Here is a 14,846-nt window from a genome sequence, read left to right as displayed (position 1 = left end):
TACATTTTATTTTAAGTCCAATTTGTGTGATGTGTGAATCAGTTGTTTTGGTATGAATTTAAATTTAAGTATTGTTTATTTGCGCGACACTGGTGTTGATGAGAACACCAGTACAGCTGTTTTAAGTATTGCCAAATATCCATCATCAGTGGTCTTAGAAATAATTCTTGTATTTAATTATTTTTTGAGACTTGTTGCGTCAACCTGATGTTACTACAGTAGTATTAGCTGCCTTGTATGACATGGTGGCTAGCCCGGTATGCTCGCCGGTTTTGGGAAGTGGTTCTTGGCTACAAGTACTACAGCTAACAACCAACAAAAAAAATCATGTCAGGGCAGCTAATACTACTGTAGTAACATCAGGCTGATGCAACAGACTGCCTAAGTACCAGATATTGAACTCGTGTCCTGCCAAATTTGAAGCTCAGAGTCAGCGTTCCTTAACCAACTGACCCAAAGCCCTACTTGAATTTGTTAGTGTGTTGTGAAAGTTTTATTAAAAAACTTACTTGCTGTGTTTATATTAGAACGAAATCATAAACCAGCTGCAGAATAATTGCAGTCTCAAAAAATTTATTTACGAATAATTAAATATGAGAATTATTTACTTCTATAATAATAACAATTTCGAAACTATTTTTTGTTTAGCGTATATATGTTGTGATGATTATGCCATTCAAAGCCATAATCAATATCTTGACGAATTAATTTTGTGATTCATTAGAAACAAAAATTATAAAAGAAGCAATTTAATCAGTTTTGTGAGAAATAAACTAAATTTACTATTGCATATTCTATCAAAACCATATATCTTAGTGGAGTATTTGCAAATTCAAAGTCATAAGAATAAGAGAAATGATTTACCGCTTAGGCAAAAATTAATGTAAACATCGTGAAAGCCACAATTGCGAATTCATTCCAAATATACAAAATTATTGTAAACAATAAGAAGACAAAAATTTCATAAGAATTTTTCGTTAATATAACGAAAATATTGAAGCTTTTGTAAACATTCCATACGCTACAACACTAACTTAGATGGTAAGCTTAAGCTTGTGCACGGGCTTAAATAAACAAAAAAATTTTCTTAAAAACAAAATCAAAATTGTATAAATAAATTTATTTTAACGTACTTTTGTACTTTATAACGTCTGAAAGCATTTGAAAAAGCAACCCAGTTCTGGGTTTGTCTTTTCTTGTGTTCATTTCGGTTTAATAAGAAACGTATGGGTACTTCGCGCTTTTCATTTCATTCAAAAGCAGTGTCAAAGCTAACTCTTCACATAGTTTTTAAAATTTAGTGTTTAAATTTTGCAAGAAATCTGAAAGTATAGTAAAATAATAATAAAGTGAAGTTGAAATAAATAAAGGTAAGTATATAAAATAAGTTTATAAAATATACTACAATTATATACAACTACAATTAGATAGCCAAAGTATGCTACTTATGTGTATATACTTCATATCATTTCAAAATTTTGGAGAATTTTTTTTTGATATTGAAGAATAACTAAAAGAACGATCTGATAAAAATGGATGTTATAGGAAACATAAGTAACATATGTAATCAAGAAAGTAATGTAAATTACAAACAGCTTTTGACCGATTAGTATTTGATTTGATACGTGTTTTGAAAAAACTTAAATTGATAAATTATTAATTCTAAATCATATAACAATTTAGTGGACTAAGAAGATCGTAAACCTGTCTGCAGCATTCTTGAAAAATGTCAACAAATTACAATTCTTATAAAATGGAAAATTCTGTTTCTCATGGAAATCGAGAAATAAATGTCAAAAAACGTCTTGATCATGTTGTTGAGTCAAATAATTTCCAAATTATGTCCTCATCGCATTCCAACAATTCAGATGATGGTGGTGATGATGATATTGGTGTTGATGATGATGATGGTGGTGTTGATGATGATGAGAATGGTCATGCCGCTTCTAGTTCCTTTGTTAATAATGAACTCTATGAATTACGAGGGCAGGATTGGTCACAATTTTTCAATTTAATTAAAGATGAAAAGAAAGCTATGGATAAACTCCATGAAAATGCTGCAAATTACATGCAAAAGTCCTCATTGTTATCAAATCAAGTACATCGATTAGATAGCAATGATATGCATAATTATGGCTTAAATCCAAAGAATACAGCAATGGATATGGTGGTGTGTAATCATTGTTCTGGAGTTTATAAACCAAGTGGCTTTAAAAATCATATAAGATTACGTCATCCAAAGATATGGGATATGGAATCTAATGAAGCTATAAAAGCTTGTATAGAAAGTTCAAAACAATTTGATGGAACTGATATACCATCTCCAGACACTACATCAACTTGGACGATGGATATAGATGAATATTTAGATTTTTTATCTCCAACGAAACATGAAATTACGCTACCAGAGGAAGTTGCGCACAACAAATTTTTAGCGAGTTCCAGTAAAACATTAATAAGAGATGAAGTTTTCCGTAAGAAATATAAAACCAGAGAAGAACCATATGGTAGTATATTTCCTGGTGTAAGTTCATCCATTGTTACTTCAACATATTTAAACTCGAAAAATAATGAAGTTTTAAATAGTTCTGATAATACACTTTTATCTGCAGTGGAACAATCTACTCCTCAAGATACTACAAATTACTTCATAAATTTAACAAATATATCGAAGAAACCAAATGATTTAGGAAATAATTATGGTTTCTCTACCAAAGGCAACAATACGGATTCTAGTTTTAGAAATCTTGAACCAACAAACGATATATCCGTTAACATAAATAACACTCGTCCTGTTTCACTAATAAAGTCAGTTACAATGAATAAAAATAGTGATAATATTTTAGATAACCTTTCATCAAAAATGGCAGAAATTATTTCGGATGAGGTTTCACTAGAAATGCCAGTATATAGTTTGGATATGAATTCGTCAACTAATTTGTCATATGATGTTTTAGATATTAATTTGCCAACTGAAATCCCATATGATAATATAGATCTAAATTCGTCAACTGATAGGTCAGAAAATATTTTAGATATTAATTACTCAACAGAAATATCAGACGATATTTTGGAAACGAATTACTCACTAAACACGGTTAATGATTTTTTGGATATGAATTTGCCACCGAAAATTCCAGTTTACAGTTTCGATATGAATGAATTTGCAGCTATCTCAAATGATAATTTGGACCTGAATTTATTAGATGAAATGTCATATGGTATTATAGATATAAATTCGTCACAGGAAATGGATATGAATTGCTCAACAGAAGAACCAGACAATATTTTAGTAATTAATTGCTCACTAAAAAAGCCGAACGATTTTTTGGATATAAAACTCTCACCAAAAACTGCAGAAGATATACTAGATAATGATTCGTCACCTGAACAATCAGATGATGGTTTAGATATAAATTGGTTACCAGATTTGCCTGAAGAACTTATGGATATCGATCTGTCTGGTATTGAAACCACAAAAAACATGAAAGACTCAAATCCTCATGTTCAAACCAATAACCCTGAAAATAAATATATTATGCCAGAAGATTCTGTAATTTGTCAGTTAAATACATTTCAAACTAATACACCCAAAATGTGGAATCATTTAAATATAAATACCTTATTACATAATCCAAGTTTATTTGTTAATCTAACAAGAAATGATTCAAAGGCAACCTGTTCAGGCATTTCCAGTAATTGTGACTCCCATAGCAGTTATGAAGAATCGAGTACCTACTCTGAAAATAATACTTTAAGTATTAATCCAACATCTTCAGATTTTTGGTCTAAATTAACTTCATCATATCCAACATTTTCCGACACAAATGAGAATGACTCAAATCATATGGACACATTATTAAATGCAGTTAAATCATCACCTAATCCACAATCAAACTCATACCTTCGTAAAGATTGTAAACCCGTACGAAATAGACGTGCAGCTCTCATACCAAAACTATCAAAACAGACACGAAGCCCAGATACACATAAACGTATAAATGATTATATAAAAGGAAAACAGATTCAAAGAAAAAATATTTAAAAAAAGAAGAACCAACCAAGTTAACCAAAAAACAGTCAAAAGAGTTTGGAAAAACTGAAGAAAACCTGGAGTTGACGAGACACTAACACTAACCTAATGAAGAAGTAAGTAAAATGGATTTGTATATGAATATAACGAACACACCTTGTACATTCCTTTTTCTGTTATTAATTTTTCAGACAACTTAAAATACCAATATGTCATCACTTTTATCTAAGAGTTCTTGAAAGATTTTGTGGGTTGGAGTATTCTAACTGCTTTATAATATCACTCTAACGTCTATCTGGATTTAATACGTAATAATGCCAGGAAATATAGCTGTATTGCTAAAAATATAATCTTATAGTATTATAAACTCTTCCTTTAAAAAATTATTTTATATATCTCTAAGTATACTGGTCTATGTTTGTATTTTTCATCCATCGGTGGAATGGGTTTCTCTTTTAGGTTTTTTAAGACAAGAGCTTTTTTATTTATTATTTTATTATTATTATTATATATATATATATTATTATATATTATATTCATATAAATTATAAATTGATTAGTAAAAAATGTGATAAATTTTTGAACTTTGTTTCTGTCTTTCTCTATTGATGGATATAGTAATATTCTATTCGAAATTATATATCACACTTACGTGTTAAAATATGTATTAAATATTAATAAATAATTTGAAAATTAATTTGATATCAAATTTTTCAATAATACACTTTAAAATAATTAATTTTTTCATTCTTATTTAGTCGCTATTGCCCACTGTGCAGTACTCCTCCTGATAATTCAATGCTCAATGATGTTTAGATTACCTTTTCACATTTATTGATTTCACCCTAATTTTACGCTTCTATGATTACTGAGGCTTTCATCAGTAAGCACACAAGATGATAAGGCTAATCTAATCTTTCCCAAAGGATAAATAAAATTTGAAGTGGAGTTTAAATGATGAAATTAATTTTTGATTTACAAAGGAAAAAATTTTGGATAAGCACTTTTTGTAGGAAGCTTAAAGCTTCTGTGCTATATACAAAGTACACTATTACTATTATTAATATTCCAGTTATTTGTTATTACAATTTATATTATATTTATAGTGACTATGTATAGAAAATAATATAACTTCTTTAATAGATTTTATTGTATTCCAGTGATGTATTAAGCAAAATTATTTAAACCTGATAAAACAGAATATATTCTAAGATAATTTCTATCTAAGTTCTTCTCTCATAACAAAGAGTTTGAACATATTCCCATACTATGAGCATTAGAACTCTAAAATAATAATTATACATATTTTATAATGTATTCTATATTTTGACTATCTTCGTGAATTATCATCAGGATCAGGATCTAACACAAATTAATATTCATAAAACTATATTTACGTCATCCTCTTTATTCTATTGTCTATATTGCCAAATAAAAACAAAAAAAACAAAAAAAAACAAAAAAGAAATATATATATTAGGTTGTTCGGAAAGTAACTTCGTTTTTTTGTTGAAGTACATCATTCAGTTTGTCTTGCTGATGACAGTAGACTTCCGAATTAATCGTTGTGTTATCCGGTAAAAGCTTAAAAAAACGATTCCTTTAAAATCTCACCAAACACACAACATCACCTTTTTTTTGGTAAACATCGGCTTTGGAAGAAACGAAATTACTTTCCGAACAACCTAATATATATAGATATAAAAACCGTTATAAAAAAATAGGTCGAAAAATAAATTCAAAATTTTATTTTTATATATAGATGATTATCAAAGTGCAGGATTGTATATAAAATATATAAAATATCGTTTATAAAAATAGATCTAAAAAAATCACTTTTTAAGTCTATTGAAATATATATATATATATATCACATAGCCAATATGTTAATTTTAATTAGCTATATATAACTATAACATTAATCACGCTTGTCCTCTCCCTAACTCCTTTACAGTTTTCTATACCATTATCCTTACCATCACCTTCTTTTTTAGTTATACCATTACTGGTTTTATTAGTGTTAATTGTACTATAATTAATTCTATTCGTATTTACTATTTTCTAGAATTAACGGCAGAATGGATAAAAGTGAAGTACGTACAACATACTACAATGACTAGGTCTTTTGAAGTCAACAATATATACATATGTATATACCACATATATACCAATTGAACTAATAAAAAATATATATTTATGTCTTATGCCATTTAACGGATATCAGGATAGAGCAATCCCACCGTGTTTTAAATATAAGTGAAGTTTATAAATTTTTATATAAGTACTTTTGAGAAGTTAAATAATACAAAAAAATTATTAAAATAATTTCTTTATATATGTATTTTATATTATATGAAAAACTTTGAAGTATAACACTTGAGTTGAGTATATATTGCCATATTTTTATGTGTATAGAGTGACTCATTTTTAATATGTAAAATATTTTAAAAATTTACAAATTTGATAAAAATAAAAACAGAACTCCAAATTCATCGAACTGTATTAGCTCGTAAGATAAAAATAATTTTATCTTTCTATTGCAATAGAAAGAGGTATATTACAAAATCTCTGCATAAAAATATTTAATATTAATAAATATTTAAATAAAATTAGTTTAATATTACTTAAACACTTACTCATTTGGTCATAAAATCCCGTTACTGGATTACCGGCTGACGCAGCATATATTTCCATGGCGCGTCTGCTGTGTGCGCACCTTCTCGAATCTCATACATCAAATCCGGTTAGTGTTCCATAACCTTGAACGCTCCACCAGAGACACGGTCTATCTGTACACCAAGCCACTGAAACCGCTTGATATTAATTCGCTGAATTATTTCAATGTCGTAATGCAGCTCACACAGTTCGTCTACTCGGATGCACTAGACCTCCCCAACTCATAGAAAACCAAAGATCTAACGAAGAATTTTTCTCTCGAACACTCAGTACAGCTTCATCAATCTATGATAACGGCCATGCTTTTGCGTCATACAGAAGCACAAGAAAGATGAGCAACCTATAATAAGTTTTGTTTGAGAGAGAACTCTATTGCCTATTGAACTACTAGTAGCACCTGTTAGCAAAGGTGATTCTACGTCTGATCTTCAAGCTGACATTATTGTTGTTCGTAATGGCGGTGCCAAAATAGATTTGTAACGTTGACAGATTCAAAAGCATAATCGCCATTTACTTCACCGCTAAACCCATTCATGCAGATTCCTTTTCGATAGTAGCAAAGGCAGCTACAATATCGTACTTGCTACGCCCTACAATGTCAATGTTTTCAGCGTAGCCAAGGAACTAAATACATTTGTAAAATATTATTCCATTACGATGTACACCTGCCCTGTGCATCATCCTTTCGATGACGAAATTGAAAACATCACATGATAAGGTATTACCTTATCTGAAGCCTCGCACGATATCGGAGAGAGAGAGACGTGATTTGGTTAAAGAGTTAAGCGGCAAAGAATTCAGCTTATACATCAAATTTTTTTTTGTGTACGAAAACATACGCTGTTCGCGGTACCAAGTCACATGCGTACCGTGGCTACGACAACTGGCCTGTGCCGATATTTGGACTGTGCCAATATTTAGACTACGAAACGAACGTACATCCAGCTCACTTTATTCGTGTGTTGCGTCAATCGCGTAATGAATCTGGTTTTGTGTTGATTGATCGAGAAATAGCCATGTTGTCTTATAAATATCGCGATGGAAGAATCTGGTACTACATAACACCACGCGAAATCAGTCAGCCTCAGTCCGTTGTTAGAGGTGAATTCATGGAGGCTGAATTTTCCGACCGTTGAATCAAAGATTTTCTCTCTTATCAGCTTTGCGTTAAAATTCCCGAGAACAATTTTAAGTCGTGGGCAGGACTGCGGTCATAAATTTCTTCGAGTCTCGCGTAAAAGGTATCTTTGGTCAAGAGTGTTCTGTCAGTGCGTGAGCGCAAATTAGGATGATGATGAAGAATTTTCACTTGATGCGGATTGTAGCAACTTTATGTTCACTTGTGTAAATCGTTGGATCGATTTTGACAATCTCTTGTTAACTACAAAGCGCATCCAAATTCACACCTATTTGTATGGCAGTTGTAGTAGATATCACAATTTTCAAAGTATTTTAAAAACTAGATACAGATCTTCAAATTCATCCTTCTGTATAAACTCGCAAAATAAAAATAAAATCTGTATTGAAGTCTATTGTCACAAGCCTTACAAAACCATTTAATAGAAGAATTAAGTAAAATCAAGTATTAAAAATGTAATCTAGTAGATGACATAATTTATTAGTTTAATAAAAAATGACTATAAATAAATAAATAAAATACAATTTAATAAAAAACAATTTTTTCACCATTTTTTAAAAACTTTTATTTTGATCTCATTAGTACTATAATAGAGTTCAATTAACAATAGTTAATTACGTAGAAACTTATTAATAACAATATTAAATTGCATTTTATTTTTTCAATATTCAATTATTAACTTTCAATATCTTATTTGCAGTATTCTCGTTTTAATATTTGATATTTAAAATTAATACACATATATAATTATTTGTTATATAAAATTGTATCCTTAAATTTCTATATTATAAAATTGTTTATAATTTTAAAAGCGACTTTAAACGTTATTTTTGTTCGTGTGTTTATTTTTAAGTAAGAAAAAAAAATATTTGTGTAGAAAAAAATTGAAAAAATTATTTTCTTAAAATTAATTGTGTTAACATAAAATTAATAATATTTGGTTAATACGAGTCTTACTTAAGCAAAATGTTATTTGAGTTTAAAAATTAAAAAATTAATTAAAGAAAATTATAAAAATGTTTAGAAATAAAGTAAATATTTAATATGAAAATCGTGCTTATTTAAAGATATATTAGCAGTAGCTGCACCAATCACTGGATTTTGGCAATTATTTAATATTAGTTTTAATTTAAAAATTATAATATTGGATTTAACAGTAATTTTAAAAGTATTAATGTATAAAAATTTTGTTCAAAATATGAATATCATTTCAAAATGGGGGTGCAAAAATTATGTTAAATTAAAAATTTTGAAAATATAATGTAAATGTGCTGTGTTTTTTTTATAAAATATTTAATCATCTAAATATATAAAGTTATAAATTTCAAATTTGTTATACATAAATTAAACCTTTTAAAACAAGGTAAATTGTGCAGCATACAAAATATAAAATGATAGGAAGGATGCAAAATATTTTGGAATTTTATGAAAGTTCAGTGTGCAGATCAAGTATGCGTACCGCTTCGAATTATTTTAAAATTAACTTAAAAAAATAAGTATGTAAGAATAAATAAGTAAGAATATTTGTAATTAACATTTTTTTATATATTTTGATAAAAAATTTTAAAAATTAGATATAGTATATTCCTGATAGTCCAGAAAATCATGTTTCAAGTTTGGTCCAGATAACCGAAAGATTTTTTTTCACTATTAATATAATAAATTAATACATGAGTTTAAGAAAATGCATTTTCAAAACGTTTATATAGCGTTTATAAAGCTAAAGTAGAAATTTGATTATTTCTATACTGTTTTTTTTTTCTCGGATTATAGTATTATAGTGAACATAAGTGCGATGACACATTACCGCGATAATCAGAATATTGAGTGTTTGGATTATCAGGAGCATATTATACCATTTAACAATTTTTAAAAAATATAAATACTAACTATGAATAGAAAAAATGTTTTTAAAAATAAAAACAATTGTGGAGATTTCGATTTGAAAAGAAATTTCAGTAAATTTTAATATTTAGCGAACTTTTTTCACTACGCTATATGCAGACTAGCTTGTTTTCTGAAATATCGCGCTTTAAAGTTATAAAATTTTTGCATTAATTACAGTAAACTGTGCTCAGCACATTTTTTTTGAACACTCAAATTTATAATCAACAACCAGTAGACGCGAAAATGGAATATGGGGTAGTGGAAAAACTTACACAGAATATTGAAATTTTCCAAAATATAATCGGGATTAAATGTAAATATTAAATAATTATGTTTCAAATTTGTAAGTTTTTGCTGTACTTGAAGCAGACTCATAATTCTTAAGTTCGAAATAAATCCGGTACGCATTGGTTACTTTAATACACACTTGCAACAGCACATAATCAACTAAAAAATAGTTCAAAACTAACTTATTTGAGTCCAACTTGTAGAGATTAATTATACTAAATATTTAATTTATAAATGAACTTTAAGAGATTCCATACGTCCGACAATACGGCGACTTAATTCTGCATATCTACAAAAGAAAATAAATTAATTTAAATTAAATGTTTTTCAAATTCACTATCATAATTACTTTTCTTTAACTTTGGTAACTTCACGATCTAATTCCTGATCGTAACGTTCTAAAATTGCACGACATTCTGGTAGTGATAAATTTAAAAATTGAGCAACTTCATTACTATAAAGATACATTATTACTGCAATAATCTAAACAATAGAAATTCATTTGATTTTTACCTGATTTCATCAGTTTTTCTGGCATCTACAAGAAATAGACGCGCCACATCTTCATGTGGACCCAACATGACACGTGTTATTAAAGGATACTCCAATTCTTTCAAACGTTTCTGCTCACCATTATCACGTACAATAAAAAGTGAGAAGTTTTCAGCCGGACTATCGACCTTATATTTTTCAAGCACCAAATTAATAACTTCCTGTGTAGTTACCAATGATGTCACCCATACAGACATTTGAGAACCGTACGGAGGTGTGAAAAATGAAGTTTCACGATTGTAGAAATGACCGTTAATAGAACAGCGGCGCTTCAATTTCGTACGTGATCTATAAGAAAAGTTTATAAACGATCATTTACTTGTAAATTACATATGCATATGCAAAGTGTTTTACCTACGATTGCCGCTTCTACGTTTAATAGCAGCAGCACCTGTTCTAGGCGGTCGGCGTAATACCACGCCGTCTTCTGTGATATGTAATGGTTGTTCTTCACCTGCCATACTATTACCATTTACGGCCACATCACATCCATTACTTGCAGTAATAAGCTCCTCGGTTTGTGTGAGTTCATCGCCAGCAATGGCACCACTGTTCGTAATTGAAGGAGCATCAGCACGGCTTGATTCACCTTCACTTCCAGCTTCTTTACCGTAACAATTCATCTGGATTTGTATATAACGCTGTGGTACATCACTGCGTCGTATAGTAGCTATACGTTGTGGTTTTAATGTTGAATCATCATCGTCACTGTCCGAATAATCAAAGCAAGATGGACCAGATTTTGACCTATTTATACCCTTCTCAAACAAATGGCGACCATGATAATATGGTGAATTTGGCTGTTGACTATGGTGTGTATTTGTAGCCGAGCCACTCTTTTGCAATGCATACATACGCTGTGCAGAATGTGGATTGTCATTACCACTCTTTAAATTAAGCGTATCGTTAATTAGGCTGGCATCTATAGAACGCAAAGCATGCTCACAATTAAAACTTTTACTCATTTGATTTTCACCATAAAGCTTAAGTGAATCATGTATTCTTGTTGGATCAATGGGTTGATTTTTTTTCAATGAATTATCATTTGGCTCTTGGAATGAATTTGCACCATTAACATAATCTTGATGTACACTACGCTTAAAATCTTCAAAATCCATTGGTTTAAGTGTCGCATCATCTGATGTCATATAATTATCAACAGTCGTTGTAGTTGTTGTATCCGATGTATTATTTGTTGCTGTAGGCATAGAAGCTGTTGCAGTTAAAAAATTATCCGAAGACGTTGATGTTGATGTTGTAGTTGAACTAGAAGAACTATTAGTGTTGCTGCTGTTATCATTTATACTGGATGTAGTAGTTGTTGCCGAAGAAGCTACCTCACTCGTGACATTAGTGCTGTCAGTACAATTTTGTGCTGAATTAGTTTTTGTTGGCGAACTATCAGTGGAAGACTGTGACGATGAAGGTAATTTTACTGGCATCGTTTCATATATTTTATCTTTTTCATTAATACGACGTTCAACCTAAAAGAATTAAAGCATAAATATTTCAAAGTAAACGTATACCAATATATTAAATATTAAAAATTACCTGCAGTAATTCATCGATATCATCCCAGTCCAATTTTTCCAAATTTTCTAATTTCGATGGTAAAGTGTTCGAAACACAACTAGTGGAAGCGGTAGTTAGTGATGTCGTATCGGAACCGCATAAAGTCGGAGTAGATTCTGATGTTTCTGATACTTCTACTGCTACACCATTTGGTACAGTATCACCTGCTGTCGTAGTATTCGCTGAGGCTTCTTCGGGTGTTGTTGGCAATTCGGAAAGTGGATATTCATTTAAGCTACACGAATCAAATGTCATACTCTCAGATAACGATATATCTGTGGAAAGACCATCTACTTCGCTAGTAGTTGTTGGCGCATCAAATGACTCACTCACATCATTTTCTTTATCTGATGTCATGTCCTGCAATTATGTAAAACGTATTCAATTGAGTGATAACTAAAGTATGATAATATGTACTCACATCTGCATTATTCTTCGACATACGATAAGAATTTCGTTTTCGTACAACAAATGTGCGCTGATCGTCGTCTTCTTTTAAATGTATTACCCCTTGCACTCCCCAGTAAACCCGCAATGCTCCTTCTAATATCAGCCGATTATTGACTTCACGGCTGCGCACTTCCATACTTTTATTGTCATAAAATTGATTATAAACCTGTAATGTTTATAAAAAAAAATCAAAAATAAGGTTTTGCTAAGTATTTACATATGTTAGTTGGGAACGGTGCAGAAGAATACCGTATTCACTTAATCTTAAGTGTCTTTAATCTTTAGAGGTGTTTTAATAATGAAAGGAATAAACTTAAATGTTATAAAAATTTTTTAAAGCCAAATCAATACTTAACAAAGTCAAACTGATCTCGAGTTAGTTCAAGTCTTATTCTTACGTTATTATCAATATTAATGCGCTCATAAATATTAGTTTTTTATATGACAATAATACTTGACGATGTCAAGCTGATATCCAATCAGTTCAACTTTTGCTTTTGTGTCATCATTAATAAGATACTCATAAATATTAGTTTTCTATACGACAAGACTTGGCGAACTCATCTGATCTCTAATGAGTTCAAGTCTTGCAAGACTTAAAAAACTCATCTGATCTCCAATTAGTTCAAATCTTGCTCTTGTGTTGTTATCATTAGAGCCGCACTCTTAATATTGCTCTCTTCTGTGTATATAAATTAATTATAATTCATTATTATTATTTTTATTTTCTGGAAGAAATCCCAAAGCGTTCTTTAGGTACATGAATATACATTTCTGAATTTACCCATGGAGTAAATGAAATATTTGAAATTCTTCTAAGTTTACCCATGGAGTAGACGCACTCGGCTTATAAATAATTTTATATTATTATATATAATTAATTTATCTTTTATAATGTTATCTATCTGATATATTGTATAAACAATAAAGCTACACAATGATACAAAAGCTGGCTTCATGCCCAGAAAAAAATGAAGCGCATGTTTAAAAATTGTATGTGCATTGGTTATTCGCCCGTACAGCTGGTTTTACAAAACTTGCGGTTTAAATATCTTGAATAATATTGAATTTCTTGAATACTTGTATTTTCTTCTGCTTTTAAATAAAAATTTATTAACAGAATACTATAAGAAACCATTCATAAAAGATCAAAAACAAATTTACCTTTAATTTCGATTCTAAATGATCTCGCGGCAAAGTTGGTCCATTATTACCTATATTAGGCCGTTGAGAACCTTTTATGCCATAACTTTTATGAGATTCCACACGAGTGCCATGTCCAAAAAGTTGTGGTCCAAATAGTGCACCATAACACGGCACATGGCAATAAGGCACTCCTTTATGCTAGATAAATAATTAAATAATATAAAATTTTTATAAAAACATTTTTAATATTCCTTTGTCTACCTCAGCATGTTGACCTGGATTTAGACGTTTTCCGCATTCCTCACATCTCAAACATTCGGGATGCCAATCATAACCTAGCGACTGCTTACGTTCCGCTGTTGAATATTGAAAGAAATAATTATTATAATTTATTGTATACATTTTGTATTAACAAAATATACCAAAATAAACTGGCTTTCCGCACTTATGACACTTCCACATAATTTAAGCTGCTTTAGAATATAGTTCCAGTTTAAAGGGATGTTTAGATATAATTCTCTGTAATAATCGCTTACGTGAATTTCCACTTTTTGCACAATTTATGTTAACCACTTTTAAATGAAATGTATTGTATAAAAAAACCATAAATATGCAAATTAAGCAGCTATTTAAATATGAAACGCAAAAAGAAAAAAACTAATGAAATTGAAGAAAAAACTAGACTGGCACTATTCGGAGCAGAGACATTTTCTGTTTTTTCTGTTTAAAATTTTCAAGGAACTAAATACTTTAAAGTCGAAACAATAGGCACATTATTTGCTAGGGTGTTGTACGCGGTTCGTGTTTAGAATATTTAAACAATTATGGGTTATTTTTATTTAATAATCGTTCTTTTTCCAGCGGCCAAAATTGAACTTTTTCAATTGTTCGCAGCACCTGCCCACTCTCGGATTTAATTTTATTGTTATTTTTGTTTACTTTTACTTGATCTTGTTCTTTCAATTTATTGATACTTTTTATTTATTCAAATATTACATTGTCTCTCCAAAATAATTGAGCAGCACCGAAAAAATGAAAAACGAGCACCAAATCAAAAAACAACTAAGAATAAAGACAGTGGAAAAACTGCCGCGGCTGATTCTG

At 29.8% G+C, this 14,846-nt stretch overlaps 2 protein-coding genes across 6 annotated transcripts; one reads left to right on the top strand and one right to left on the bottom strand.

Annotated features, from left to right (window-relative positions):
* The first annotated feature begins 1,225 nt into the window (after positions 1-1,225).
* On the top strand, positions 1,226-6,280 carry LOC119683646. 4 transcript variants are annotated; one of them, XM_038097437.1, is made up of 3 exons: positions 1,226-1,370; positions 1,684-4,149; positions 4,225-4,503. In XM_038097437.1, the coding sequence occupies exon 2, from the start codon at positions 1,727-1,729 to the stop codon at positions 4,043-4,045; it is 2,319 nt and encodes a 772-aa protein (XP_037953365.1). In that variant the 5' UTR covers positions 1,226-1,370; positions 1,684-1,726; the 3' UTR covers positions 4,046-4,149; positions 4,225-4,503. The 4 variants fall into 4 exon arrangements, with proteins under 4 accessions (XP_037953365.1, XP_037953367.1, XP_037953366.1 ...); XM_038097439.1 differs by lacking the exon at positions 1,226-1,370 and adding an exon at positions 6,099-6,280 and having other exon boundaries at positions 1,490-4,149; positions 4,225-4,341; XM_038097438.1 differs by lacking the exons at positions 1,226-1,370; positions 4,225-4,503 and adding an exon at positions 6,099-6,280 and having other exon boundaries at positions 1,490-4,149.
* Positions 6,281-9,406: 3,126 nt separating this feature from the next.
* On the bottom strand, positions 9,407-14,846 carry LOC119679679 (serine-rich adhesin for platelets). Of its 2 annotated transcripts, XM_038092168.1 has the most exons (10): positions 14,279-14,846; positions 14,165-14,212; positions 14,004-14,098; positions 13,761-13,940; positions 12,568-12,762; positions 12,126-12,506; positions 10,929-12,058; positions 10,536-10,862; positions 10,372-10,476; positions 9,407-10,311 (listed from the first exon to the last, which is right to left on the bottom strand). In XM_038092168.1, the coding sequence occupies exons 2-10, from the start codon at positions 14,202-14,204 to the stop codon at positions 10,251-10,253; spliced, it is 2,514 nt and encodes an 837-aa protein (XP_037948096.1). In that variant the 5' UTR covers positions 14,205-14,212; positions 14,279-14,846; the 3' UTR covers positions 9,407-10,250. The 2 variants fall into 2 exon arrangements, with proteins under 2 accessions (XP_037948096.1, XP_037948095.1); XM_038092167.1 differs by having other exon boundaries at positions 14,165-14,846.

Source organism: Teleopsis dalmanni, chromosome 2 (assembly GCF_002237135.1).
Source record: "Teleopsis dalmanni isolate 2A chromosome 2, ASM223713v2, whole genome shotgun sequence".
Lineage (NCBI taxonomy): Eukaryota > Metazoa > Arthropoda > Insecta > Diptera > Diopsidae > Teleopsis > Teleopsis dalmanni.
This window is presented reverse-complemented; position numbering and strand designations above follow the sequence as displayed.